The sequence below is a fragment of the Saccostrea echinata genome, unplaced genomic scaffold (assembly GCF_033153115.1).
Source record: "Saccostrea echinata isolate AGI-Se365-2 ecotype Australia unplaced genomic scaffold, CSIRO_AGI_Sech_v1 ptg000012l, whole genome shotgun sequence".
NCBI lineage: Eukaryota > Metazoa > Mollusca > Bivalvia > Ostreida > Ostreidae > Saccostrea > Saccostrea echinata.
In genome coordinates, this window is record NW_026889761.1 from 23,338,050 (window position 1) to 23,365,689 (window position 27,640).

The window sequence follows — 27,640 nt, forward strand, 5'->3', positions numbered from 1 at the left end:
CGTATATGTACTTCATCTTACATATCACAAAGGTGACGGAATCAGCCGAGGTTTGCCGAATGATCTCGGCTGCAGAGTCCAAGTTTACAGAGACAGTCGAGCATCTGTTAACTTTTCACTTAATAGGGTTTATGTCAGAAAGAAAAAAACTAATGAAGAAATACAAAGCCAAGAAATTTTCATTTTTACGGCCTGATAGGTTTAGGTCAGTGTACTGTTTAAGGTTGTTGCTAAAGACGGTAAGCTTTTTGAAAAAAGCTCTACTTGTTCTATTTTGTATGAATTGAGATGAAGAGGGAAAAATGACACCTTATATGTGGGTAAGTTGAATTTCTCGTGAAATATTTTCTTATGAAATAAAATTCAGACTTGCCCCCAGCACTTTATATATACCCAAGAATATGTTTAATTGATTTATGTAACAAGCCGTTCACAATAATTTTGTTTTTCACTTGTGCCGATGCGATTTTTGTGCAACATTTAAGAAAATTTATAAGTGTCCATCACGTGATCAACACAGTCATGTGACATCACATAAATGCTTTTTTATAATACCTTATTCAACTCTCTTTACAACTTATCTGTATATGTATACATAGATTACAAATTGAAATCAAAACAATATAAAATAGTACATATCTAATGCATATTAAGCCTTCGGACAGCCTTAACATAGCTGCGTTATAAAGAGCAGATCTGCGTACATAATATAAACAATTAACGTGTGTGTTGTCTTTCGGTATGTCTTAAGACTTACTCTTTGAATCGTTGACTGAATTCCAGATCGGCATAGGTATTAGCATCGTTTTGGTTCTTCCTACAAAAAAATCATATATAATAGTCTTTGCTTTGAGAACATTTAACCCCTCCACAATCTCGAATCCCTCAACCCCTCACACACACATCCTCACACACATGCACCCTCACACACACGCACACACCCACACACCCTCACTATCTCTCTCTCTCTCACACACACACACCCACCCTCACACACACACACACAACACACACACACCAACACACCCTCACACACACACACACACACAGCCCCTTAAATATTAGTTATAGATGAATACTATTAAATAATTAAAGAAATTACTGAGAAGTAATGGTGGTTCACAAATATATTTCCAGTATTTATGTTATATACATACCTATTTCTTCCTTTTCTATAGACCAAAACCACAATAACAAGAAGAACTATAACTCCGGTTATGGATCCAACTATTACACCTAAATTTGAGGTCCCTTCAATTTTCTCTGAAGAAAAAAGCTTGGCTTTAAATTCTCAATTTTTCTAGTAGTCAATACATCAATTCCTTTTACTGTAAATAAAATTTGCCAAACAAAGCATAAAATCCCCATAAATCAGAGTGTTCAGACTGTGCGTCAAAAATCGTAAGCCTCTAATTCTTTCTAGAAATCTTTTACAACAAAATCACATATATGTGTTATCTTACAAATAACCCCTTGGCTTTTAGGAAAAACTTATGCATATTGTCCATTTTATACACCTACGTTTGACACACTTTTATATAAAAAAAAAAACCCACTTGCAATATTTCGTAAATCTCAACAATTGTCGTCAAACAATGACAGGGTGAAGATAACGAACAGTGATCGATCTCATAAAAATCTATAATCAATACAAATTGGTGAGCAGGGCATAAAACACGGACCCCCGGAATCTTATTATATCTTCAATAAATATTTATATTAATATATCAAATTAAAGAATAAACAAACGCTCAATGGGCCTTACAAGTACCCCAGCACAATGCTTAAATAATTAAAGAATATAATTTGGAATATCTGTTTCTAAAATAAATTATTCCAATATATATCAGTCATTCTACGATAAAAGGAATAATTCAGGGTATGTAACAAAAAATATATAACAAAAAATAATTATTTCAAATAGCCAGTTAAACAACATGATTCACTAAGGGATATTTCAGTGCACTTGAAAAAAAAAATATCATCCACAAATCTGGTATCGTTAACTTTTTACAACAATTTAAATATACGATTAGGTTTAAGGTAGTGTTAGTAAGTTAATGCTTGAACAGGCCTTATTATTATTATTATTATTATTATTATTTTTTAGATAAAGCTGATTTTGACCAATTTTTCGGTTTTTTATGTTCACATAGGACGCTAACGTATGATTTTTTGAAGTCTCGCATGAATCCGATATAAAGTTAAAATTTTGGGGAAAATATTGTTATGGAAATGAATTGTTACGGATTCCGAAGTTAATTTCCAGTAATAAAAGTTGAAATTCTCGGCAATAGATAAAATCTACGTTAATCAACAGTATGCAGTATTCGCTCCCAAAATATTTAAAATTTTTATGCCATTCCTGAATTACCGTTAAGGAAGTTAGAGACAACTGTTTTTGTCTAATTCAATTTGTTATTTCGAAAATGTAATGGTCTAAAATAGCTGACTCGCAACTAGAATCGATGATATTAAGTTCCATATTCATTTTCAGGTAAGTTTCAGTTCTTAGGGAAATCTGCATTCTGTCCGTGCAATCGTAAAGAAAATCTTTGCGGAAGTGAATTGTTATTATGATTTCGCATGAAAGAAGATCCATGCATTTCTTCGCAAGGAGTGGTTTGTTTTCTTTTATATAGGAAAAAAGGTTTCTTTAACATTCCTTGCAATTTACTCGGAATGCTTATATGGCTGAAAATTTCGTCTCGAAATTGTAAAGGAATGAAGCGACATCAGGATTTGCAGTGGAATACGTTTTTAAATATTATGCTATGATCACATCGAAACTTTTAACTGCATATATATCACTAAATATTTATAAAACCATGTGTCTATTTTTAAAAAGTTTTAGAGTTGAAATCGATCTTTAAAATTATAGTATTATATACACTTCTTAGTCATTACATGTAGCTTTGTTGTAACAAAAGAGAATTTTCCTGGACTACCTGTTAAAAATGCACCTAAAATAGCCTCTTTTTTTAAACATGCGTTTATTTGCAAATTGTCTTAAGGCTTCGCCATGCGCTCGGCACTTTGAAGTGAAAGTTGCGGGTCCTTCGGATGAGACCTTAAAAACCGAGGCCCCATGTCACGGCAGGCGTTGGCACGATAAAGATCCCTCACTGCTCAATGGCCCTGAGTGCCGAGTAAAGTTCAAAATTTGAAGCCCTTCAACGGTATATGGTGACGTCTCTATATGAGTGAAAAATACTCGATTGAAACGTTAAACAATATACCATCAATCATCAATCTTATGGTTTTGGCTAATTAAAAAATAGAACAACAAGACGGAATAAACATAGCTAAATGTCCCCCCCCCCCACCCCCAAAAAATTAATAAATAAAAATATTTTAAAAAAAAAAAAAACAAAAATCAGAATACATACCTATTACATGTGTGTTGTATGGCCAAATTACAATGTAGATCTGAATTTGTGCATCCGACATTTGTACAGGCAAAATACAATCACACGGAAATTATCATAAAATAGTTTACATATTCAAGATTCAGCATCAGAAGCTAGTCTGGTAGTTTGCCATCCCTAGTTGCATCATCCATACAAGTTTAGTCACCATAGTAAGACTTATAGATACTTTGGAAAGGACATGCTCTAAAAACTTAAAGTTAAAGCTCACCCTGCTTTATCACAGTGGGCTAAGAAGCTGTATACATACCTACTACAAGTGTGTTGTATGGCCCAATTTGCTCTGAATGTGTGCATCCTCCATTTGTACAGGCAAATACAATCACATTAGAATAATCAAAAATTTGTTTACATAACATATTTACAGGTAATAAGGATTACAAAGCTAAATCTCATCATATAAAAGATTAACATAAATTAAGGAACCATTCTAATCAATCAGACTGCAGCACTTAATAAAACATTGTGAAGGAGAGATCAGAAATTACATACTAATTACAACTATTCTTAACTTGAAAAAATATTAATATTTATTAATAAAAATTTTCAGAAGCAAAATATCAAATTATTTTTTCATCATGTCTTCAATTAAATGAAACATCTTTCATGTATACAGTAAAACCTATTTTTCATTTGGTTCTGATTAGACAACATTAACCGGTCACGGTAGCCTAGTGGTAGGGCGTTCGCTTCGTGACCGGAAGGCACGGTTTCGATTATCGTTCGCTGCGCCGCGTCAAACCTAAGACGTAAACATAGGTAGTGACTGTTCCTTCGCCAAGCGCCTGGCATTAGAAGTGAAAGTCACGGGTCTTTCGGATATGACCTTAAAACCGTAGGTCCCGTGTCACGGTAGGCGTTGGCACGATGAAGAACCCCTCACTGCTCAATGGCCCTGAGTGCCGAGTATAGGTCTAAATTTGAAGCCCTTCACCGGCATACAGTGACGTCTCTATATGAGTGAAAAATTCTCGAATGGGACGGTAAACAACATACAATCAATCAATCATTAGACAACATAACAGATTGTAAAAAAAAAATCAGAGAGATAATTTACCATTGGACATTGTTTGAACCACATTAATTTACATGTATCTTTATCATTGCCTGAGTGAGCATTGAAAAGCCATTAACAGAACATTCATTCATTCTGACTTTTGTTAAAGTTGAACAGTCCATACCTGTATGACTGTCCAGGATTAAGAGGGCCGTTACAGTACACATAAGAATCTAATAACGGACAAATTGTATCTTCTCCAATGATAAATTCAGATGATGAGGATCTTTTCCATCTGGATCCTACAAAGATAAGAAGCCTTTGAGGATAACAGTGTGTTCTTGTAATATCTAAATGTTGGAAAGTAGGAATCTGGTTTTTGACCTAAAGTATGAATATAGGCAAGGGAATTTTTCAAAACAAAAAAAAAAAAAAAAAAAAACAGAAAAAAAGAAAAGAAAAGAAAAGAAAAAAAGAAAAAATGCAGATGAAGATTTTTTCCTGTTGAAAATTTTACAGTATCTCCTCCAAAATTTTAATCACAGATAAGCACACAAAATAAAGAATGTCAGATTGACACATTAAAATTCTTTCACAAACAACTGCACAAATATGACAATATACACCAAATGAAAAAAAAAAAAACAAATATTGTCCGAGGAAATCAATGATGAAAAAGTAGATTTTTACCAAAATCTGAGTTTCATAAAAAAAATTTCATTCATCAAAACAATACCATCGTAAGTAAAAAACATTTATTCCCCCGATGATATATACCAAAAATGGTTGAAATTGGATGCACCATGCAAGATTCTAGAATGTTCAGCCATTTGCAAAAAATGAGTAAAGAGCAAAAGAGAATGACAAATGGGATCAGAGAGCAGTAGATCACCTGAATAACCTATCAATCTTGGTAATACATGTATTACAAATTAAAGTATACAGCTAGGGTATAAGGTACACCAGTCTGAATCTGTATTGTACATCCCCAAGATGCTTCAGCTGAAAGGGTTTAATCATTCTAGATCTCATAAAGCAAAATGCAAAATCATGCACAATATATTGATAAATTCATATATAGCTATAAAATTTCAAGCTGTCAACATTCCAAGTCCCCAAGAATGATCCCCAGAATACTATCTCACATTAGAACCTTCTTAGTAGATGCCAGCAAAGAGACATGGCCACAATCATCAGAAGAAGAATTGGCTTGGACATGTACTTCGAAGGAACACAGACAGCATCATAAAAACAGATATCTTTTATACACTAGAGGGAAATGGAAGGGGGGAGGCCCAGTGGAGGCTGCAATAAAGAACCAAAAAATAAAGACAGGACACATTCCAGTAGATAGCCAGTGACATACAAGGAGGAAAAGCCCTTGTTTTCACTGCCCTATCTCAAAGGCATCATGGGTAGTAAGTAAGTAAGTAGAAATAAATTTCAAGATGAGGACAATCAAAGTAATCAACATTTGAGTCAAGAAACACTTTTTCCCAAAGGTACAACAACCGACCATGTTTGATGGTCATATGCCTTACATCAAGTAAGAAAGAATTGGGATTTGTGAAAGATATAATTGGGACAAGTGAAAACCAACAGATGGGCAAGCAGAGAGATTGAAGAAAGGAAAAGCAAATACAGCCAGTCAGAGGAAGGGAATATGATAAAAAAATATGTATAAATAAGAAGAGTACCTGTAAAAGTACTCCTGATATTTTCCATATAAGCTTCACTAGTGACTCTGTATAATGGGAATCCAGCTTTGCTGGCTTTATGCCAGTTTGGTAAACCTTCCCATTCCCTTTTTACTGTTGATGTTCCTTGGCCTGAATTTTGAAAGAAATTAAAATGCAACCTTTGTATGGATATTAAATCTAATGTAATGTATTTACAGCTGTAGGGTTCATTACTGTGTTTTACCTATGAATATTAAAGTCTAGGAATTACTGTTTACCACATGTCCAAATGCTCAATATTTCCTTTCCATGTAATTTTTGTCATGTGCAAAATTGTAATTGGAGATGTTTATTAGGGGTTGTTAGATGGCAAAATTAATGATTTCGTTAACTGCATGAAAAAATCATAATTGAGCTATCTTCCTACTTCATATTCATTTTTTTTTTGTTTAATCAATTCGGCAGACTGTTAAACCACTTCTCTTCTACACGTACCTCTGTACCCAGTTGCAATCAGTTTAAGTCGAAATCACTAGCTACCCACAATTTTGACGTACATTAGGGGAATCTCATGTAAACAATCGAAGTGAAACTAGTTACTGTGATGTCCATCATCAACAATATTTGTCATTAAATTGTGGACATGATTATACAGTAAAACACTCTTATAACGAAATGCCAGGAACAGATGATTTTGATTCGTAATAAACGTAATTTGTTATGTCCGTTAGTATCCAAATACACTTTAAAGTCACGGGGAATGAAATCGCTTTGCTGTAAGAGTCAATTCATTATAAGCATGTTCGCTATAAGCGTGTTTCACTGTGGTAATTTCTTCACTTTCATTTTTTCTGCAGAAAAGAATAAAATTGGAGGATGTTATCTTTTGAAAAATGAAAATTTTTCCACTGTAAATACAATACAAGGATAAATCAAAATTTTCTGAAAGCAAAGTGATCAGACATCAAAGCTTTATATTTTCTTACAATTGTTTACTTTCTTTTACTTACTTGCACATTTAGATTTTTCACATACTGCAATTCCAAAGAAAACTTGTTTTCCATTCAAATCATTTTTGAAGAAATCTGTGTTAACCTCTACTGTGATTGTTTGCAGTGAAGGCTTGTGATCACCAGGTCTTGTAGTTATCAGTTCCTTATTGTTGTCCAGTGGAGGTGCTAAAGTAGAGGAAATGAGAAAGGTGTTTTACTGAATTATTAACTATTCTAGATCGAAAGTTAATGACATAGTTTGATATATCTTATGGAACCAAGGGAAATTTTCACCCATTAATAGGTGAAAACAATATCTTCTGTAAAATGCACCAATTCCTTTTGGTAGTAATCGGTTTTGTATGTTATGATGTTATGTTATATTGTTAGATATGATAGAATAGGATAACTTTCATGATTTCATCATTTCGTCATTGTCATCGGTCATATAACAGCACCTGGCCTTGTCAGCAAATTGAAATACAATGCATTAGCTCAGTATGATAATTTGTCAAAGTGACAATTGATCATTTCTTCCTCAACCATTTCTTACTTGATTGATAAATTGAAACATGCATGCATATTTGAGTACATTGTAATATTGTTCCCTTTTCTTCATAACTTTCACAATTGCCGAGATTTTTCACTTATATATTTACTTAATTCGTACATGTACAGTTATTGAGAGACTTATAGGCCTTAATTTTTACCACACACATATTGCCTGAAATATTCAGCTTACAATAACATTAACATAAAAGTTACAAGTATACTCACGACCAGCAGGTACTCTATAATTCTGTGAGACCTCCTGACCTGACACACTCTCATTATTTGTCACATACACCTTAAAAAAGCAAGGACACCCATCATTATTTGTCTATGAAACAATTTGAAGAACAGTATAATCATATAATCATATAGCTACATTCATTTACAGCTTTACTTTGTTTCACGTACATCTAAGAAAATTCAGATGTTTGGTATTAACAGTGCCTGCATTAACTTCCGTTGACTAGCTATCACATCAAAGTGTTAAATTTGAAATAAGTTTGAAGTCTATTACCACATCCATTAGGTATTTCAGTGATTTTTTTAAGATTAAAGAATAATCTTACACCATCTTGAAACCCACTATCGAGTTTGCAGTCCAAGGGATTATTGTTACATAGTAAGCAATGATAAAAATGAAATTTTAAATAAATTACACAGTATAATTAAGATTTACCGTTACAGAATACACCTCCTCCGGTTCAACCGTGAAATTTTTTTCAACAAGTTGTGTTGTGAGAGAGACTGGAATCGTTCCCATTATCTCTGTCTGTAAAATGAAGAATGCCTTGTACAACTAGTGCTAATTGTAACGGGAACCGTTTCAAATGTATTTAATTGGAAAACTGCTCCGATATAGCCATATGGGTATTAGCCAATCAAATTTCAGCGCATGTGCTTGCACAAGTTTTACACATTTTTCACATAAATTTTCTGGTAGTGTATCACAATATATACATTTGTGTTAAATATCAAAGAATTTCATTGAAAAAAGAGATATAACCATTTAATTATTAGCAAATCAGAATTCAGCACACGTGCATGCATGGTTTTGCATTCAATTTTGATAGTATCATAATATAGTAGGCTAATGTTTCTATCTTTATTATAAAAGGAAGGAACAGTTGCTACCTATGTTTTATCGACTTAGGTCAGTCGCGGCCGTGATTCGAACACACGACCTTCCGATCACGGTGCGAAAGTACCGGAGAAGAAATTTTGAAAAAAGAAAGTAAAAACAATATGTTCCCAAACTTCATTTAAAGAGAGTCACTGTAAAGTCAATACACGGTCAAAAAGAGTTCATATATTTTGTGTAACACTTAAAATAGTGTATCAGTTTGAGTTATCTTTCTTCTGTAAACAACAATTTCGAAATGCTGTAGACAAAAGTAAGTCTCTGAATTGAACAAGATGGAAAAAATATATATATATTCAATGAATTATGCAAGTTTGTAAACTTTTTTCCTCCAACTCTAGTTCCTTAACTTTTTAATTGTCAGCGGACACTTGGTAAACCTCGTTTCTGTTGACAATTACAAAAATGGTGAAACAATGCGGGGAGAAGGAGGACTGATGCCAATGAGATGGAAAAAAAAAGAAATTTGGTTTCATGACCTATTCAAGTTAGTTAATATTTTCCCCAACTATCGTTCCTTAATGTTATTAATCTTTTAGAGACCTGGGGATTGCTGAAAGTCTGTAAACAATTAAGGCCCATGGGCCTTAACGGTACCTGAGTATAGTACAACATTGTAAAGGATCTATAGCAGTATAAAATAAAACAAAAGGAAGTGATGCAGTAAAACACCCTTATAACGGAGTGCCAGGGGCGGATGAGTCACCTTCGTTGTAAGCATAATTTGTCCATAAGGTTCACAATATATTTCATAGTCAGTGAGAAAGAAAATTACTTCATTGTAAGAGTAAATTAATTATCAGCGTGTTTTACGAAAGATGGAGCTATATTGTCCAAAAGCAAGTAAAATAGGATGTTCAGGAATCAACAAATTAATTAGTCTAGTACTATGAAACAAATCTTAGACGAGATTTATTTTCTTGTCTGTACTTGTTCCCATCTGTCACAATCACCATTCTGACTAATCAAAACAATAGTGTTTGAACAATGTAAGAAATCCAATCTCATTCTTTCTAACATTGGCCTTATTTGATCTTTGAAAAACATTTCTTATTCAAATTCTTATTCAACTGACCTTTCAAATTACATTATTTTTGGTGATTAATTATCATAGGTGAATAGCAAAGGGAATAACTTCTCCCAGATAAAAAATCAATCGAAGCCTGTCAAGTACCAAAACATTTGACCAAGTGGACGTCCAGAATTTCACAAATTTGGTAAAAATACCTTTGCTTATTATAACCTTTGTACTCTGTTTCTCTCTTAGATACCCAGAAGCAGAGAAGAAGATTTTCAAAGAATTAGTGCATAATTACTATATAACCGATAAAATTTCACCCAGCTTGTCACTATGGAACACAGGAACAGTGAATGAGATTATTAAAGCATTAATGCATATTCACCATATAATCAATAGAGTCCCCAGCTCCAACTTAACCCCTGACCCTTAGACCAATATTTTACAATTTTTAAGAGATACCCTTATTCATTATACTTATGCATTTTGTTTAGTTCACCTGCAAAATACCCAGGAGATGAGAATATTTTTAAAGAAAACATACATTTTACTATATATTCAACAGAACCCCATCCTTGCAACAGAACACCGACTCTGGAGTCATATATTTCACAATTTTGGTAGAGGGATCAATGCTTATTACAATCATACAAGCAATTTGACTGAGTAAGGAGCAAAGAAGAAGATTTTTAAAGATTGCATTAATTTTGAATGATTTAGTATTATCTCTAAGACCATAAGCCCAGGGCCATGAATTAGCAGTAAGTCACCTGATTGACTCAGGTGACCTAAAAGATGGAAAAAGGAAACATCAATAGCTACAGGGATAATCCCAAAACAAAAAATGCAAATACAAGCTCAGCTGGATAGAAGAACTGTGATTTCAGTATTATTTCACTTAAACATGTTGGAGGAGCTTTTAATATGCTTCTTCATGAACCTGCCTATGAAAGTAACCTTGTCACTCATCCAGAAAATGTAGGTCACATCCAGTATCTGAACTTGTCGGGTAGTGTACATTCCTACAAACATCATATAGGCAAGTTTGATCACAAAAGGGTTTACTAGTATAGTTACTTGAGAATGGGACTACTCCAAAATCATTAAACTGGTCCTTCAGTCATTCAAAAAATGTAGGTCAGATTCAGTATCAAATTTGAAAGAAGGTCTGGTAGTGTGCAATCACAGATTCATCAGAGATGCAAGTTTTTTCACCTTAGTGCTTAAACTTATTTGTAATGAACTTTCTACAAATACTTTAACCTGATCATTCATCTGAAGTTTGGTCACCAGAGGGCTAATTGTAGCTTGATCCTCCTTCAGAACTATAACCTGGTCATTCATCCTGAAAATGTAGGTCATATCCACCAAACATAGATCGACGTATAACCATACAAGTTTGGTCACCATAGGGCTTATATTTATTTTGGAATGGACTAAACTTACTTCCTGCTGAGGTTATGCCAGGTGTATAGCATAACATCTCAACTTGAGGCAAGCTGAAAATCACACAAATGATTTGTAAATATATAATGAACTTTGCAAACATCTCGCATAAAAAAAACCCAGCAGGGTTTGTTTAAGATATCAGCAAAAATACCCCTGTATGATTGTGTCTAATGCTGAAATGGTAGCTCTGTAAGACACCATTACGATTCTTCGGCGATGGAATGTTCCAATATACATAGGCCATCCTGTAGTCTCCATCTTTTATCTTGACAGTAAAGTTTTCCACTTCTTCTGGTGCTAAATGCAAAACAGCAAAAAATAATAATAAATGGAAATGAATAAAAACTGAAGCCATTATCAATCCTAAAAATGAATTCCAATTTAAAAGTTGTATCTCTACTTTTGAAATAAAATTAAGAAATAAGCGTTTGGTAATCACTAAGGTAAACTGATCTAAAGTTGGACACGATCTGAAATCGGACAACTTTGATGCTATTTTTAACAGACTTTAACATACTTGCTATAATAAATCCATGATCAATTATAATCGACTAAATGAAGCACTGCTTCATCTATTAAGAGTTGTCTTTCTTTCTTTCTCAAAAGAGTCTTTTTGACGTTTGACCCTCGAAAGCACTCATCACCGGGAAATTCGAAGATCCGCCCGGAAATATTTTGATCGATCAACCGTAAGAAAATATTCACATCATGTAAAAGAATTTAATATGAATTTTGAAATTACAAATTACATATATATTATATATTATACATTAAACATTGTAAATGCACATTATTTTTGATTTTTTTAAATTTTATTCTATTTAAAAGAATTCAATATCGGACGTAATGACTTAATTTGATCGGTAAATTTTAGCAGTTTGATGCTAAGTCGGACACTGTCCGAGATTATATGAACCTTATCACATACCCACATCTAAATTATGACGTCCGTGTTTGCTCTGCTCCAAATTTGTATCGTTTCATTGGACTTTCGAGATTGAATACTGTTCGTTATCTTCATATTTCATGAACCTTATCACATACATAATTGTTTGGAAAATTTAATATATTAAGTAAGATATTTTCATTATTTTACCAAAGACTCACAAATTTAACTTTCTAAATTAGAATTAATTCAAGGACAAGGAAGTAAGGAATATGTTCAAACCATATAATGGATCTGAAGATGTATTAATATCATTTTGAATTAAAAAGTAAATTTGATTTAAAAGCATTTATTGAGAGAGAAATATTTCAAACCTCTAAGAGAAGAAAACACGTGATTATTTGAAATAATTTTATTATTTACATGCCCCGAAAGGAAGGAGGAAGGTGATTCAAAGATGCCGATGCTTCATTTAATCCAGTGGACGAATGGACCGTAACTATTTACACCGAAAGTGACCAGCAGCTTTCAGAAATTTCGATCAAACACTATAACCTACGATAAGCATTGACTTCACTAAAAAAGACAAGCATTAGTCGAACTAAAAGCACAATTTATATATTATTATTATCATATTATTTATTTAAATTTCAAGACTTTCCAGGGCAAAATATATATTTTCATGATCAGCAAGGATAGATTACAAATTTGACAAACCGGAAAGAAGAGGACATTGTCGGATACCCAGGGATGATCTCATCTTTCGCTTATCACTCGTGAGCAATGAGTAAAAGACGAGATCACCCTGGGTATCCGACATGAGAGGAGGAGGGAGAAACTGCCCAATCTCGTTGGGGGAGGAGGGGATATCACAGGTCACTTGTCAAAATCAGATAATTTATTGTAGAGGACATATTCCATAATCTGAAAGCCCCCAATAAAATCAAATTGTGGGCACTTTAAAGCTTGTACGGAAATTATATAAAAGGAGTTAGGGACAAGGAGGGGGGGGGGTAGTCCTTAAATTCTGGTCTTTTTTCCTTGCATGATGCTACTTTACTGAGAAAAGCCCATATATATTCACTGAACAAGTGCACGTCAGCATGTGTATAAAGTAAGTTCATTAGTCCCTAATTTTATGAGTGTCAATGAATATAAAATATGTGTTTATGAATATCAAATGTCCGACTTACGAGCTAACTCCCAGCGTAAGCCAGTACCTATTGCAGCTGAGTAGACTGAGACAATTAATGTAGATAAACTGCCTTGTCTAAGGACACAATATGCAATATCACGTGCCCACAGAGGGCTTGAACCAGCAACCTTTGGATTACTGGCCAAATACCTAAGACCACTTAGCCATATGCTCCACTATAAAGGAAGTGAAATTCTTGCACATAAAATAAAACACGGTAACTGTTTACAATTTACAATTATAATACTTTATCAATGTTGTTAGCATCTCGCATTTTCAAAGTAAATGGATTAAAAGCTCCTTGGTATTAAACATATTATATTAGATTTACACGAATCTTTCAGTGCATAGTAAACAAAGTATTCTGTTGCGTCATGTGTGGGCAAATGGTTACATTTGCTCGATGCCTCATATGGAATCAACTGTGATCAAACCAAGTGGATCAGAAAAAAGAGTTATTTCATGTACATGTGTCCTTACACATGAAGATATGAAGATACAGTTACTTTGCTACTCCAGTATCTCCATTATCAATATATTCAAACGTGACTATGTGCTTGCATTTCTGTTGTCAAAACGCATGGTTTACCTAGATGCTCCACTGACAAATAACAATTATAATGTGTTTTTATTTTACAAATTGCATTTTCTTTTAATGTAAATCATATTTGATGCAGCAGATGCGCAAATTATGTCTCTTCAGTGCTGCTAATGCCGAAAGGTTGGAAATCCAAAATATATAAATAAAAAAGACTTTAAAGAGTTGAAAAAAGTGCCAAAGACTGGAGCCAAATACGTCGAAGAATCAGAGTTTTGCATGAGGGAGATAATCCTTAATTTTGAAATAAATTTTGAAAATTTTACCACAGAAATTTTAAATATATATCCGTATTTTCAAGCTAGTACCGAAGTTCTAGGTTACTGGGCTGTAGAGACCCTCGGGGACTAACAGTCCACCAGCAGAGGCCTCAACCCAGGGGACATAATATAAATCATATACAGTACCAATTTTGATTCATATTCACTCATAAATAGTCTGTGTTCTATAAATAAATTATTGGTCTTTATTTACAATCTATAGCTTAACGTGATATCACATATAATATCACATATAACCATAAACTGTCAATCAAAAACAGGAATTTATTTCCAAAATAACAGATAAAATAGGAATCATTACATTAGCAATAACTGAGTGACAAACCTGCTTGTTTTGTTCTGACAATATTTGATAAATCTGATGTTGTATTCCCTTTTATTGTAGAAGCATCAACTTTGAATCTGTATGGCCAGTATTCCTCTAACTCGTCTATGGACGCTGACTTCTTGTAAAATCCTAAAATGAGATGCAAAAATAAAGTAATTGAAGTAGATTGTAGATTCTGTATTTTATCAAGCTAAAATTGAATCAAGACATGTTTTCTAAAGTTGACCCAAACAAAGAGTAAATAAGTCCCTTATTATGCCCTTATTCTTCCTAATGCTGCCCAAACAACGAGGATCACGATTGACAATTTTTGAAATAAACAGAAAAGCAACAATTACTGTAAAAATCAATTAAAACTGTACAACAAATAAATACATCTAAAATGTTTTTCTTATTCTATACTTTTTAATCATCAAAAGACACTTGACTTTTGTTTTTGAAACTGAGTTAGAAAAAAACTGACACCTAACTTGGAACAAGTTATGAAACATAAATTTTTGCCTACAGATTTCATAATAAGGAATATTCATACACACCGTATGTGTTCAGTTTTGGTTGTCTCAGGTTAAAGTTCATTCCAGTATCATCAGTTCCTTCATACACATATATAGTGTATGTTGTGTTTCCAGGTGAGGGATATGCTACACTCCAGGACAATGTCAGACTTTTGGCTTCTATATGTGTTGCAGCTATCTGCCCAGGCTTTTGTGGAACTGAATAATATTAGGATTAAGTTAGAGGTAAAAGGTTAAAGGTAACAAACTATTTAAGAAGACTTTCACAGTTGGTGCAAGATAAAAAAGTTTAATGCTAAAGAAAAAAATAAAACTTAATGTTGAAGAAAGTTTTAAGTGTCAGCAAGATTTCGAATGTTTGCATACTAGCAAGAAGATCCAATTTCTTTTGAAACATCATCAAAAAATTAAGTCTACAGGGGCATAAACTTTGTACTGTTGTTTAATTTCTGAAATTTTATATTCTTTCAATTCTCTTGTATTATATAACTATTAATGTACATATAATATTGTTATTATTTTAATTGAATGTTGGTGATACTAAACAAGGATGATTTATAAAATCATTACAGCATTATTTGTCAAAGCCAACCTTAGAGTTGATTTTTTTTCTTGAAAACTTTATGAATGTATGTACCCTGTATAAGTCTGTTCATCTTATCTCACATTATACGATTAAATGATGCTTCCTTGTTTTTATTTTCAACAGTTAAGCAAACCATTTATACACAAAAAATAGTATTAGTGTAAATTGTAAAGAGTGTATTAACTTTGAATCTTGTTTTCCAATTCTGCATGATGCATGTTTATTGAATCTAAGAGTTATATCATTTATGTAATTGCTTACTTTCTTCATCAGTCTTGGCCGTTGCATTACTAAAGCGTCCTTCTCCATTTCCATTCACTGCTGCTACTTTCACAATGTACTTGGTGTAAGGTTTTAGACCTGTAGCTGGGTATATCACAGGCTTAGTTATATCAAGTCTTGTTTCAGTCTTAGTGTATGGACAACCATTTGTACTCTTAAAAATATTACAATTCAGCAATGCATAGCTCACATAAATAAATATCACCTGCAAATGCAGCAATTGAGCCATACTCTAGAATGAGTCAAATATAGCATCCAAAAGCATAAATCCCTAATTACATCATCCATGCAAGTTTTGTCAAGCTGGCATGATTTGTAGATACCTGAAATTGCTTGCTCATACAATTATAACAAAGCAACTCATCCAGAAAATAAAGGACATATTCTAAAGAGTAAAACGAATGCATCACCCAAGCAAGTGTGATCACTGTTACCATGGTTCATAGTTACAAAGGAACAGACCTGCTTCAAAACCTTTCACATTTTCGTTCATTCTTCTGGAGCCGGTTTGGTAGGATGCGTCTCTAAATGCATCATTTATGCAAAGGATAAGACATGGATGGTAACGGCCACTTTGATCCCTCGTTAGATAAAATAATCAAAACACAGTTAAAATTATTCCTACCCAAAGGCCTTAGAATTTACCCCCACTAGAAAGCCTAGTACTCTGATGTATACCAAGCCAATGGAATAATTAACTTTTTCTGAAAGCTGCTAGTAAACAGATTTTTAATGTCTTTTATATCCATTATGGTGAACATTTATTTTTACCTTGTGTACATCCATGTATTTATATTTATCTCCGAGGCTTTTTCTTATGCGTAATTTTTTTTTTTAAAACCATTCTTTGTAGTGTGCATGTGCATGTATTCAAAACACCTTTATAAGTTTTTATGTATAATTTGGTTATTGTACTTGCTACTTTTAAGGCTGGCGTTATGAATCTATATCAGATCTATCTATGATTGTTTGCAATTAAAAACTTTAAGTGGTACGTGTTTTAAATTCAGCATTATAAAACACAAGCTTGCCTATGTGAGATTTTCATACACAAAATTTATCTAATACTGGTGCTTGGAATACTAGTATATAAATTTGGAAGACATGCAAACTTTTGCTTTTTTTCTAAAACAAAATGTGCATAAAAATTGATGAAAATTAGAATAAAATGAAAAAATTCGGAAAATATAATTTGTGACCTCCCTGTGACCTCTGTGTATCACATCACTTAGAATCAATGCTGATTTTACAACAGGGATGGCAATAGGTTTTCAATTACGGACTATTACATTGTATCTTAACCAGGTACCAAAAACCGTCTTACCGTATCTTGATTTTTATTCACCTTATAGGGCGTATAGTTACTTTGGAATGAGCCTCTTAAAAATTTACCTGTTCATTCCTCCAGCAAATGTAGGTTGTCTTGAAAGATGCATCCTCGGGTGCATCATCCATGCAAGGTTGGTCATCATAGGGCTTATAGGTAAATGGGAATGGGCCCACTCCAAAAACTTTAACTTGTTTACTCATTCTGAAAATGTTTGTCTCATCCAGCATCTGAACCACGTCTAGTAGTGTGCAAGTTTTGACCCAAATGATATTAGTGGATTTCACAGATCTTGGGATATGGATAATTGTTGAGGTACATTGAAATTATCTTTTAGGTGTCAGAGAAAAAATTCTAAACAATATGTCAGTGTCCGGATTCTGGTTTTAAGGTGGGGCTCCATACAGTAACAAGAGGCTCACCTGAGCTCACTGGGTAGGCAAAAGCACAAATCAGTCCAGTATTGAAAAGATTGAGGGGGGGGGGGGGCTTGAATTTTAAACTACTTGATGATGCTTCCATGTCAATTATAACAAACGGCTTTGTTGTACTTGAGAAGACTTTTTAAAAAAAATCCTATATATTCCTTTGTAAAAATTTGACTCCCCATTGTGGCTCCCCCTATTCCAGGGGCCATCATTTGAGCAAACTTGAATCTACGCTAACTGAGGATGCTTCCATATCATGACTAAACATAGCTTTTCTGTTCTTGAGAAGAAAATTTTTTCCAATATGTTCCTATGGAATACTTTGGATCCCCCATTGTGGCCCCACCTATCCCCGGGGGTCATCATTTGAACAAAACTGAATCTACACTAACTGAGGATGCTTCCATATCAATATGACTAAACATAGCTTTTCTGTTCTTGAGAAAAAATATATTCCTATATTTTCCTATGTAAGTCTATGATCCCCCTTTGTGGCCCCACCCTACCCCCGGGGATCATGATTTGAATAAAATAGAATCTACACTACCCGAGGATGCTTCCACATAAATATGACCAATCATGACTTTGCTTTTCTTGAGAAAAAGATTTTTAAAGATTTTTCCTATATATTTAAATATAAAACTTTGATCGTCCATTGTGGCCCCGCCCTACCCCCGGGGGTCATGATTTGAACAAACTTGAATCTTCACTACCTGAGGATGGTTCCACATGAGTTTCATCTTTCCTAGCCATGTGATTGAGAAGATTTTTAAAAGATGGTATTAATTTTTCACTAAATTTTAATTATGTCCCCATGGAAGAGGGCGTGACCCTTCATTTGAACAAACTTTAACCCCCTTAACCCAAGGATGCTTTGTGGCAAGTTTGGTTGATACTGGCCAAGTGGTTCTGGAGAAGAAGTCGAAAATGTGAAGTTTACAGACAGACTGACGGACAGACAGACAACTAGACAGACGGACTACAGACAAAATGTGATCAGAAAAGTTCACTTGAGCTTTCAGCTCAGGTGAGCTAAAAATGCATGATGATTAATTCTTTAATAATGCATTTTTTTCCTCTGTTACCAGGCATCTAGCAAGCAAACCAAGTACATAGTCCTGATGTTACCATTAGGCGTTATACAGTAACTTTTGAATGGGGACCTGCTCTAAAATCATTAACTTGATACTCATAAAGTTAACCATCTTCGCTAGCCAAGGGCTTCTTATACGCTTCTCTCCTAATAAGCCCTTGGCATACGGTGTTAAAAAAAGTTGCGATTTTTTTCTCAAGTTGTGATTGGAGTTGATCGACATCGTTCGACCAATCAGCAATTGTTTTTTGTAAATGACGATATTTGCGTTCGGGATATATCTTGACTCTTTAATATCGGTAATGTAAAACGCAAGTAAACAATGATCCGTAAGATAACATGCCATTCTATGAATAGCAGTATGGTGTCATCCAATTTCTAAAGCAACGTGCAAAATATGTGATTAAGAATCTATACTGAAGATGTAGATTTGCATTTTTACATGTTTAAATAACAAATTAACATAACTCAATACCTTCTTGTTAATTATTCTTTAAAAACAATTTTTTTTTAAATACGCTTTTTATTTCTGTCGATGACGCAATCTCTGCGTACCTGGTAAGAATCATGATCACGTGACAAAAACAATCCCGTCTTTTGTCAGCACCGTATGCCAAGGGTTTATGAGGAGAGTAGCGTACCAGAAACCCTTGGCTAGCGAAGATGAAAGTTAACGTGCTTTTTGTATATACAAAGTATTAATGCTAATAACAGTCATAAAATATTGTGTATTGCGACGGTTTTTATATATTTAATCATCATGATATATATCAAAATTTGTGAAATACTAACATTATCACACTCACTTGTAAACCTTTCAAAAAGTAGGAGACCACTATTTGTGATGAAACTCAAAGTGGTTTAACATTGGACTGGGCCGTGCGTCTTGTACATACAAAGTATGTATGCTGAAGATTAAATATTATTGCATACACATTGCAGTGTAGTTAATGTTGACAAAAATACAGCATATGTCCGAGAAAATTTTTTGGACAGCCCTCGTATAGGGACTTGGAAATAAATTTGTTGAAAAAAAGGCCTATTCAATAATCTAGAAAAAAAAGGTCACATCGAGGATTTGAAACAAGTCTGGTGGTGTATATCACTAGATGCATCAACCATGCAAGTTTGGTCACTATGGCTATCGATTATAGTTACCTGGAAATGGATTTGCTCCGAAAAATTTAACCTGGCCATTCATCCATAAAATTAAGGATGAATCCAGGATCCAAAGCATGTCTCGTATTGTGCATCCTTAGAGGAATCATCAATGCGACTTTCGTTACTATAAGGATCATTAAAGCTACCTTGGAATGGGCCTGCTCCTAAAACTTTAACCTTTTCATTCATCTAGGAAATGTTGGTCAGATCGAGCATCCGAAGCAAATCGGGAACTATTCATTCCTAATGAAATTTTCATCCCTAGATGCATAATCCATGCAAGGTTGGTCCAGGTTTGCTTATAATTATTTTGGAATGGACTTGCTCCTAAAACTTTAACAGGCTTTTACAATGCTGACATTGATACCAACACCGGGGGTATAGCATGAACTCATCTTGACTTTGTTGAGGTAAGCTAATAATTATAGTCAGGTACAGCATTTTCAAAGCAAGTCTGGAAAGGGGTTTTCTTTCCTAGATATATCATCCCTGCAAGTTTTATCCAGATATGGTTATGATACCTACCTAAAAAAAAATATAACTTAAAAACCCATTTGCTTTAGGGGGAAGGAGGGAGGAGGGGCACAAGTTGTAAATTCTCAACTCTTTGAACATATGTTGAAATTTTCATTTTTTTAGAGTTGAGGTGTGTTAAAAATTTATCAATATATCATTTTAGCCCAGATACTGTGATATATATAATTGTAATCATTTACATGTAATATGCACTCAACAAGCTTAATTGATCTGAAATAATTGTAATTAGACATTCAAATGATATAAACACACGATTTTTATTCAAAAAAAAAAAAATTTAACAATAATATTTACACTATTTACTCTATAACATTATTATACTATGCTTTTGGGAGTGGTATATCTGAAAATTGGCAGAATTCTTCAAGACATATCGATAAAATGGTTTATTGCATTTTCAACACGGTGAGATACTATATTTTATCTCTTGATTAAAAGTGATATTTTTACTGAAAAAGATAAGAATCGCAGCCAAAACTCTAGACTTCTCTTCCCTGTAGAAAATGTGTAGAGTAACCAAACAATTTTGACACAGACTAAAGTAGCCAGAAGTTTCTCAAAATTTGTTGATAAAACCAAAGTCTACAATTTTCAATCTTACAATCTTTTGGGACGTTCGTCTCACAACTGTTCATTTATAATGTCATAGTCTACAGCACTATGTCATAATGAAAACACAGGCAAATAGAAAATTAATGTAAAAAAAACAACAAAATTCTTGTGAAATAATTTTTACGTGGTTCACACTCAACAAAATATTTAAAAACTAAATTCTATCCCATTCATGAAATTAATTCCATAGTCAACTACGAAACATTGAATATGTTTTGTATATACATGTATCTGTTCCTTACCATACATTGTGGACAGTTTCCTTCAATTATTATCTGTTGTACACAGTCTAATCCTTCCAGGATAATTATTTTGTATGCGGCTAACTGGCCAGTAATAATTTCAGGTTTTCCGAATCTAACCTGAAACCCTCTGCTCTGCACTTCATTTACACTTAGCTGAGTTGGAGGAGAAGATACTGAAATTTAAAGTTAATGGGAATGCCAATATTTCCAGAAAAACTATCTTGTTCAAAAAATTTTGAAAAAAATACTTTAAATAGCTCTGACTTTTTTCATATTATTTATCAACCTCCCGTTTATTGATATGTTATTCTCATCAGTATAAGATGTCAAATTATGTCAAAATAATACATTTCATTAAATTATCTCTGCAAAATTTTTACAGGAATCTAATTCCATCAATGTACAATATAATTTGTCCAAATCGGGTACAAATTAAAGGTTTCACGAACACTGACAAGTTTGACAGAATCTGGAGTTTATGAAAATATTTTAGACTTATTTTTCTTTGTTTAATTTTAATTACATGTATGATGCATATCTTGGAAAAATATCATTAGATGAATAATTTATTTCCTTTTATTTTCTTGGAATCCAGAATCAGCAAAGAGTAAACACATGACCTACAGTCCATTTTCCTTCTTCGTTCACTAAGATTGAGACTTCAAACTCATGCAACATGAATTGTAGTAAATGGAGTCAAAATCTATACAGACACATGTTTATATCATTTTAAAAGTATATAAGACCTGGTTATGCAGATCAAAAAGCACATTTAACGCAAACATAATAATTTACAATTTGTTGATCATTTCAATATCATAGAGTTTTTTTTCTAATATAGACATTCTCGTCTTTATTTTAGTGTTGTATAGAATGACTATTATAGGTTTGTAATTTAAAATCTAACCTGAATAGTATTTTGATTACTGTCTACTCGCCTATGATAGCAAGGAGAAGATAACAGTTATCGATCTCATAAAAATCTTCAAACAATATAAATTTGTGAACAGGGTATAAAACATGGACCTCTGGAAATTCCAGAGGTGGGATCAGGTGCCAAGGAGGAGTAAACATCCCCTGTTGTAAGTTACACCCGCAGTGAGCCCCATGTATTGATCTGGAAGACGAAACATTCCGTAGTAAAATCTAGTATTTAAAAAAGACCTAACAAGTGGTATGAAACTCGTCAGCTAAATATCACCCGATGATCCGGTTTAAATATTGATCGTACTTAAAACATGCTCCTGAGTATTAAATAGCTGGGAGACATAAATACCGTATACATGTGATAGCGGAATAATACTACACAGATAAGGAAAGCTGACGGTGGAAAAACTGAAATCCCGTTTGTCATACAATTTAGTTGTTAGTTGGCCGTTGTCGTCTATAATCAGTAAAAAAAAGAAGTTTATATTTGGAGTTATTCCAATTCAAAATAACTTTATTCCCTCTTCCCGAAATATACCAATTTTACTACGAATTACTTATAAGTCGCATAAAAAGGTTAGGATATAGAGAATAATACATGGCAAAATCTGTATCACACCCCATATCAACCCGAGACTCCAATATCAGCCCGAGGGCCGAAGGCCAGAGGGCTGATATTGGTCGAGGGTTGATATGGGGTGTGATACAGATTTTATCATGTATTGTTGTTTTTATTATATATTTGAAAATAGTGTCTTAAAATCATTTATAAACTTGTAAATTAATTACTGAATTTTTAATAATTTGAATGGGTTCTGTTTTTGTTGAATTTCCATTTCTCATTTTTTTTCCAAAGGCATTACATTCAGTGATAAGAAATGAGATAATTACAAATTTAAAAAATAATTATTTTGAACAACATTAAATACCCGATGAAATAAGATTACAATTTAAATAAACTTCATTAACAATTAAATTAATAGAAAAAGATCCGAGGTACTCCGAATGAAAAATACAGAGATGTTCCGGATAGGTGTAATAAAGGGTGTGATAAAGGGTAAAATAAAGGGTGCCGATACAGGGTGTGTATTACAGGGCGCGTGCTTGTGTTCATATCAGGGATGCAAAAACCCTGTATTATATTACAAATATATAATAAAAAAATTTATCTCAAGTTTCAAATATCTGACTTGTAGACGAGTACATAGGGTCTTATTGGCAAATAATGTATTGTTATTTATTTTACGCTATTTGAGTAATATTATTGTTTTCAGTAAATAAAACGTTTTTTTTTTTAAATTTCCTTGTATCTAAACTAGTTTTATTTTAGTGGCTTAATTTATGCCACTGTTGGGTTTCGATTCGATATCTTGTCATGTGTGTAAACACACAGTAGCACATCTTCTATGCCAAGTATTAATTGCAATGAAGTTGTTAAAAAATCAAGATTTCTCAAACATCTCATCTGTTGAATCTGTCAACTCCTTATTTTGTTGCGAGTACCTAATCCTATCCAATACTTTTTAAATACATAGGTGACTCTCAATGGCTTATACTTCGTTATCTCAAAGTTTTCATTTTCGAAATTCAGTCTGTATTGTCATTAATTTTTGTTTACCTCCAGCTTTTGTTGAACAGTTGATAGCCCCACTGGAATCACTAACATTCTTTGTGTCCACTGCATCATTGATTGTCCTGACAGTGAAATTATACATTTTCTCTGAAACATAAAATAAGAGTTAATAATCAAAGGTCTGGCTTTAACTTACAAATATTGAATGAGGTTGGGGCCAACATTACGTTAGCCTCCTTGGGTTGAAATACTGCCTGACCAGGAGCAGAGGGCAATATTTTTATTCAGAGAGGACTAATATAATCAAATTGAATGTTACCTGAAAACACAGTCATATACGTATTTTTGTTATATAAAATCTAAAAATTCATTAAAATGAATAATTTTTATCCCATGCATTTATCTGCAATATTTAATTGAAGTGCTAAGAGATCTTGCAATGAATGTCTTCCCTGCATTCTGGCTGCTATATTTTTAGGCATAATTGAGTACAAAGACATATTTTTCCTGGTCAACTGTCTATGTCAGAGCACTACCTGTATTGTCCATATTGACACCATAGTATCAAACAGTAAGCTGATGATTCAGAAGAGACATATAAAATTTATTGATTATTCAGTCTAAAATAAGGTCAGGTCATAACAAAGGCGACAGTAAGACTTTTCTGAACAATAACTCAAACAGTATGAAAGCTTCGCTAAGAAATTCGAAATACATTGTATACTAGAACTTTTTAACTGTTTTCAGCGAACGTGATGATACAAAGTTTCAATAGCCCCGCAGAGCAACCTTTATGACTTGTTAAGTAGCTTGCCTTAGGTTATCAGATGTCCCGGGCTAGTAGTTTATATCTAGGTCACATTTAAGCCTATGGTCAGCCGACCAAATTTGTTCCTATCGTCGGCTGAAAAAACATAACTGGCCGACACTTGTATCGGGCGACGCAGAGTAGTCACATTAATTCCTAGGAAAACCGATGCCCTCAAAAGTTAAAAAAAAATTGAAGTCGGCTAGCCGTTGCCCAGTCATTGTTTGCTGAGGCGCAGTTTGATTTTCACCGTCAGCCGGCAATTACGAAAAACCCCTCCATTATTGCCCGACCGGCTACTAACTGTTCTCCGATGGTCGGATGATGATCAAAGGTTGATCGATGGACTTTTCAACGACTGCTTCAGTTGAAAGAATCGGCCTCCGTAGCAGCAAAAATTATAACTTAGCCTGACGGACACAAAATTGGTCGGCCGACGAAAGAAAGATGTCAAAATCGATCAAGACAAGCCTTGTAGCCCGAAGTATCCTATTTTTTCTCAAAAAAAGTCAGCTATTGGTCGTTTTTGGAAATGTGATTGGGTTTTACTGTTAGTGTCAAACTCTGGCTGTTAGTTTACAATTGATTCAAACTCACTAATCTGTACTTGTGGGATCCCTGAAGTTATTTCTTGATGTTTTTTTTTTCTAAATATTTTAACACTAGATGTAGAATACATTAGCTTACAGGGTTCGATCTCCACTGGCAGTTGAATGTGGCGGCCCCACCACAAGTCAATTCCTTAGTTCCATAGTTAAAATACCAAAAGTATCGCCACAGTAAAATTATTTGGCGAATCAAAGTTTCCACTTGCTGCTGGTCTCCCGCGTGGCGCAGTGGTTAGAGCGTTCGCTCTAGCGAAGCGGAGTAAGGAGTTGATCCTTACGTCGCGGGTTCAAATCCCACTGTGGGACTCGGAAACCGGTCCTTCGGATGAGTCCCGTGTCGCAGTAGGTGCTGGCACGTAAAAGATCCTTCACTGCTCAATGGCCCTCAGTGCCGAGTATAGGTCAAAATCTGCAGCTCTCCACCGGCAAGTTGTGGCGTCTCCATATGAGTGAAAAATTCTCGAGAGGGACGTTAAACAATAAAAACAAATAAACACTTGCTGCTGTGTTACCCTAATGACCTTACGATCATGAGCTATTTGAATTAAATATTTTTTTTTCGATTTTTTTTCCCATCTATTAAACAATCATATCCATAATTTCAATTCTGAAATTATTTTTATATAGAAACCAATTCCTTTTCTAATTTCTTGAATGGTGGTACATGAAGGGTCCCCTAGAGAAATGGAAATATTCATGGTATAACCAGTGTGTCTTTGGCATAATCGCAAAATGCACAAATTATGGAATTCCGTGTACACGGTATATCATAGGACATTTTACACCGTTTTCCATAGTGGAGTGGCAAAAACTGTATTGTATGACCTCCTAATTGCTACTTCTGAAATTTTTTAAACTTGTACATTTTCCCATACTTTCTAAAAATGTGCAGAAGACTTCAATTTTCATTTGAATTTTCTTCCAGACAAAAGACAACATTCATTTGACACAAAGTTTTACACAACATTACTGAAAATTGAAGTGGACAATATTTGTGGAAACTTTTCCCCCGGACATGAGTCAGTTTGAAATTCTTTTTACCTAAGTTCTTTACAAAATCTTGAACCTCATTGTTTTTATTTCTGAACACATTCTTGCTATTTTTTAAGAAGAAAAAAACTGCCTTGAAAAAAATTCAAGTATTATATTTTGGTAAACACAGCAACACTTTTTTTCAAAATAATCAGTAGAGCTAAATTAAAAGAAAAGAATGATGGTTAAAATTAGAAATCTCCTTTTTGCTTTTCAAAGGTAAGGCCGAGAAAGATTAAATATATGTGAACAATTATTCTTCTACTATAAGGTTTTATTTGTGGTATTAAAAAGGATAAAAATACCTGGACTTAAACCCACAACATTGTAACTTGTAGCATTATTTGGTGTGTCAATGATGCGATCCCCAAGATTCACATGAATCTGGTACCTCACAATTTGTCCATTAGGATTCGTGGGAGGCATCCATGATATTTCTAAAGAGATGTCCTTTGGTTGTTGTGGACAGGCAAGATTGGTAGGTGGATCTGGTTCTAAAAAAAGAAAAGCATAAAAAATATATATTTAATAAAAGCAGAGGATGATATCAGGTTTCAGAATTAACTTTAATGTCCATGAGCAAACTTTAGCTAGTGGCAAAAGCATTTACTAGCAAAATTGAAAATCCACCAGCATTTTTCAAAAAATCATTCAATAACTGTAAAATAAAGTTTGATTCCAGTGTAAAAATAACTGCAGTCAGTGTTTTGTTTTGTTTGGTTTGTTTTTTTCCCCGGGGGGGGGGGGGGAGGGGGGGATTGGGGCACAATTGAATAATTCTTTCCTAATAATGAATCCATGAAAATATCTTGAATAACTTCTTTGAAACTGAGCTAAATGCAAAGTAAAGAAAAGTGAGGTCAAGGTCAAAGGAAAGTCAAGGTAAAAATGTTGAAGTAAAGGATAGCTCTCATCAATATGTATCAGCATGTTAAATTTGATAAAAATATCTTGAATGATATCCTTTAAATTGAGTTTAACATAAATTTGAGAAAAGTGAGGTCAAGTTCAAGCAAGAGGCCCATGGGCCACACCATTCATTTTGGCCAGAAAAAATAAGAAATTAGTTCACCATTGAAAAATTTATATACGTGGGACCGACCTCTTACCCCAGGGGGAGGGGAGATGGAATAATTCGAACAAGCTTGAATGTACACTAACTGAGGATGCTTTCATATTTCTTTGATTGATGCCTTTAAAAGATTTTTCTTGTGTGCTAGGCGCATTGATGAAGTTTTCCGTCAAAGTTTTCTTTGATACATCGATCCAAGAAAAAGTTATACGATTTATTTATTATCATTTAATATTTATCTTTCAGTGATGATTTAGGTCATTATTTACACATTGAATTGTCGACGGATTATT

At 33.7% G+C, this 27,640-nt stretch overlaps 1 protein-coding gene across 1 annotated transcript in view; it reads right to left on the reverse strand.

The window, feature by feature from the left end:
• The window catches only part of LOC133185155 (phosphatidylinositol phosphatase PTPRQ-like), a 79,645-nt gene that overhangs the window by 11,575 nt on the left and 40,430 nt on the right, over positions 1–27,640 (reverse strand). The window contains exons 10-24 of the mRNA XM_061320213.1: positions 26,581–26,769; positions 23,873–23,974; positions 21,325–21,500; positions 15,904–16,078; positions 15,078–15,254; positions 14,539–14,670; positions 11,405–11,550; positions 8,325–8,417; positions 7,874–7,943; positions 7,115–7,282; positions 6,123–6,254; positions 4,610–4,727; positions 3,679–3,764; positions 1,158–1,263; positions 758–817 (exon numbers count right to left, since the gene is read on the reverse strand). Of these exons, the coding sequence (XP_061176197.1) occupies positions 758–817; positions 1,158–1,263; positions 3,679–3,764; positions 4,610–4,727; positions 6,123–6,254; positions 7,115–7,282; positions 7,874–7,943; positions 8,325–8,417; positions 11,405–11,550; positions 14,539–14,670; positions 15,078–15,254; positions 15,904–16,078; positions 21,325–21,500; positions 23,873–23,974; positions 26,581–26,769 (1,930 nt within the window). The remainder of the gene's footprint in view (positions 1–757; positions 818–1,157; positions 1,264–3,678; positions 3,765–4,609; positions 4,728–6,122; positions 6,255–7,114; positions 7,283–7,873; positions 7,944–8,324; positions 8,418–11,404; positions 11,551–14,538; positions 14,671–15,077; positions 15,255–15,903; positions 16,079–21,324; positions 21,501–23,872; positions 23,975–26,580; positions 26,770–27,640) is intronic.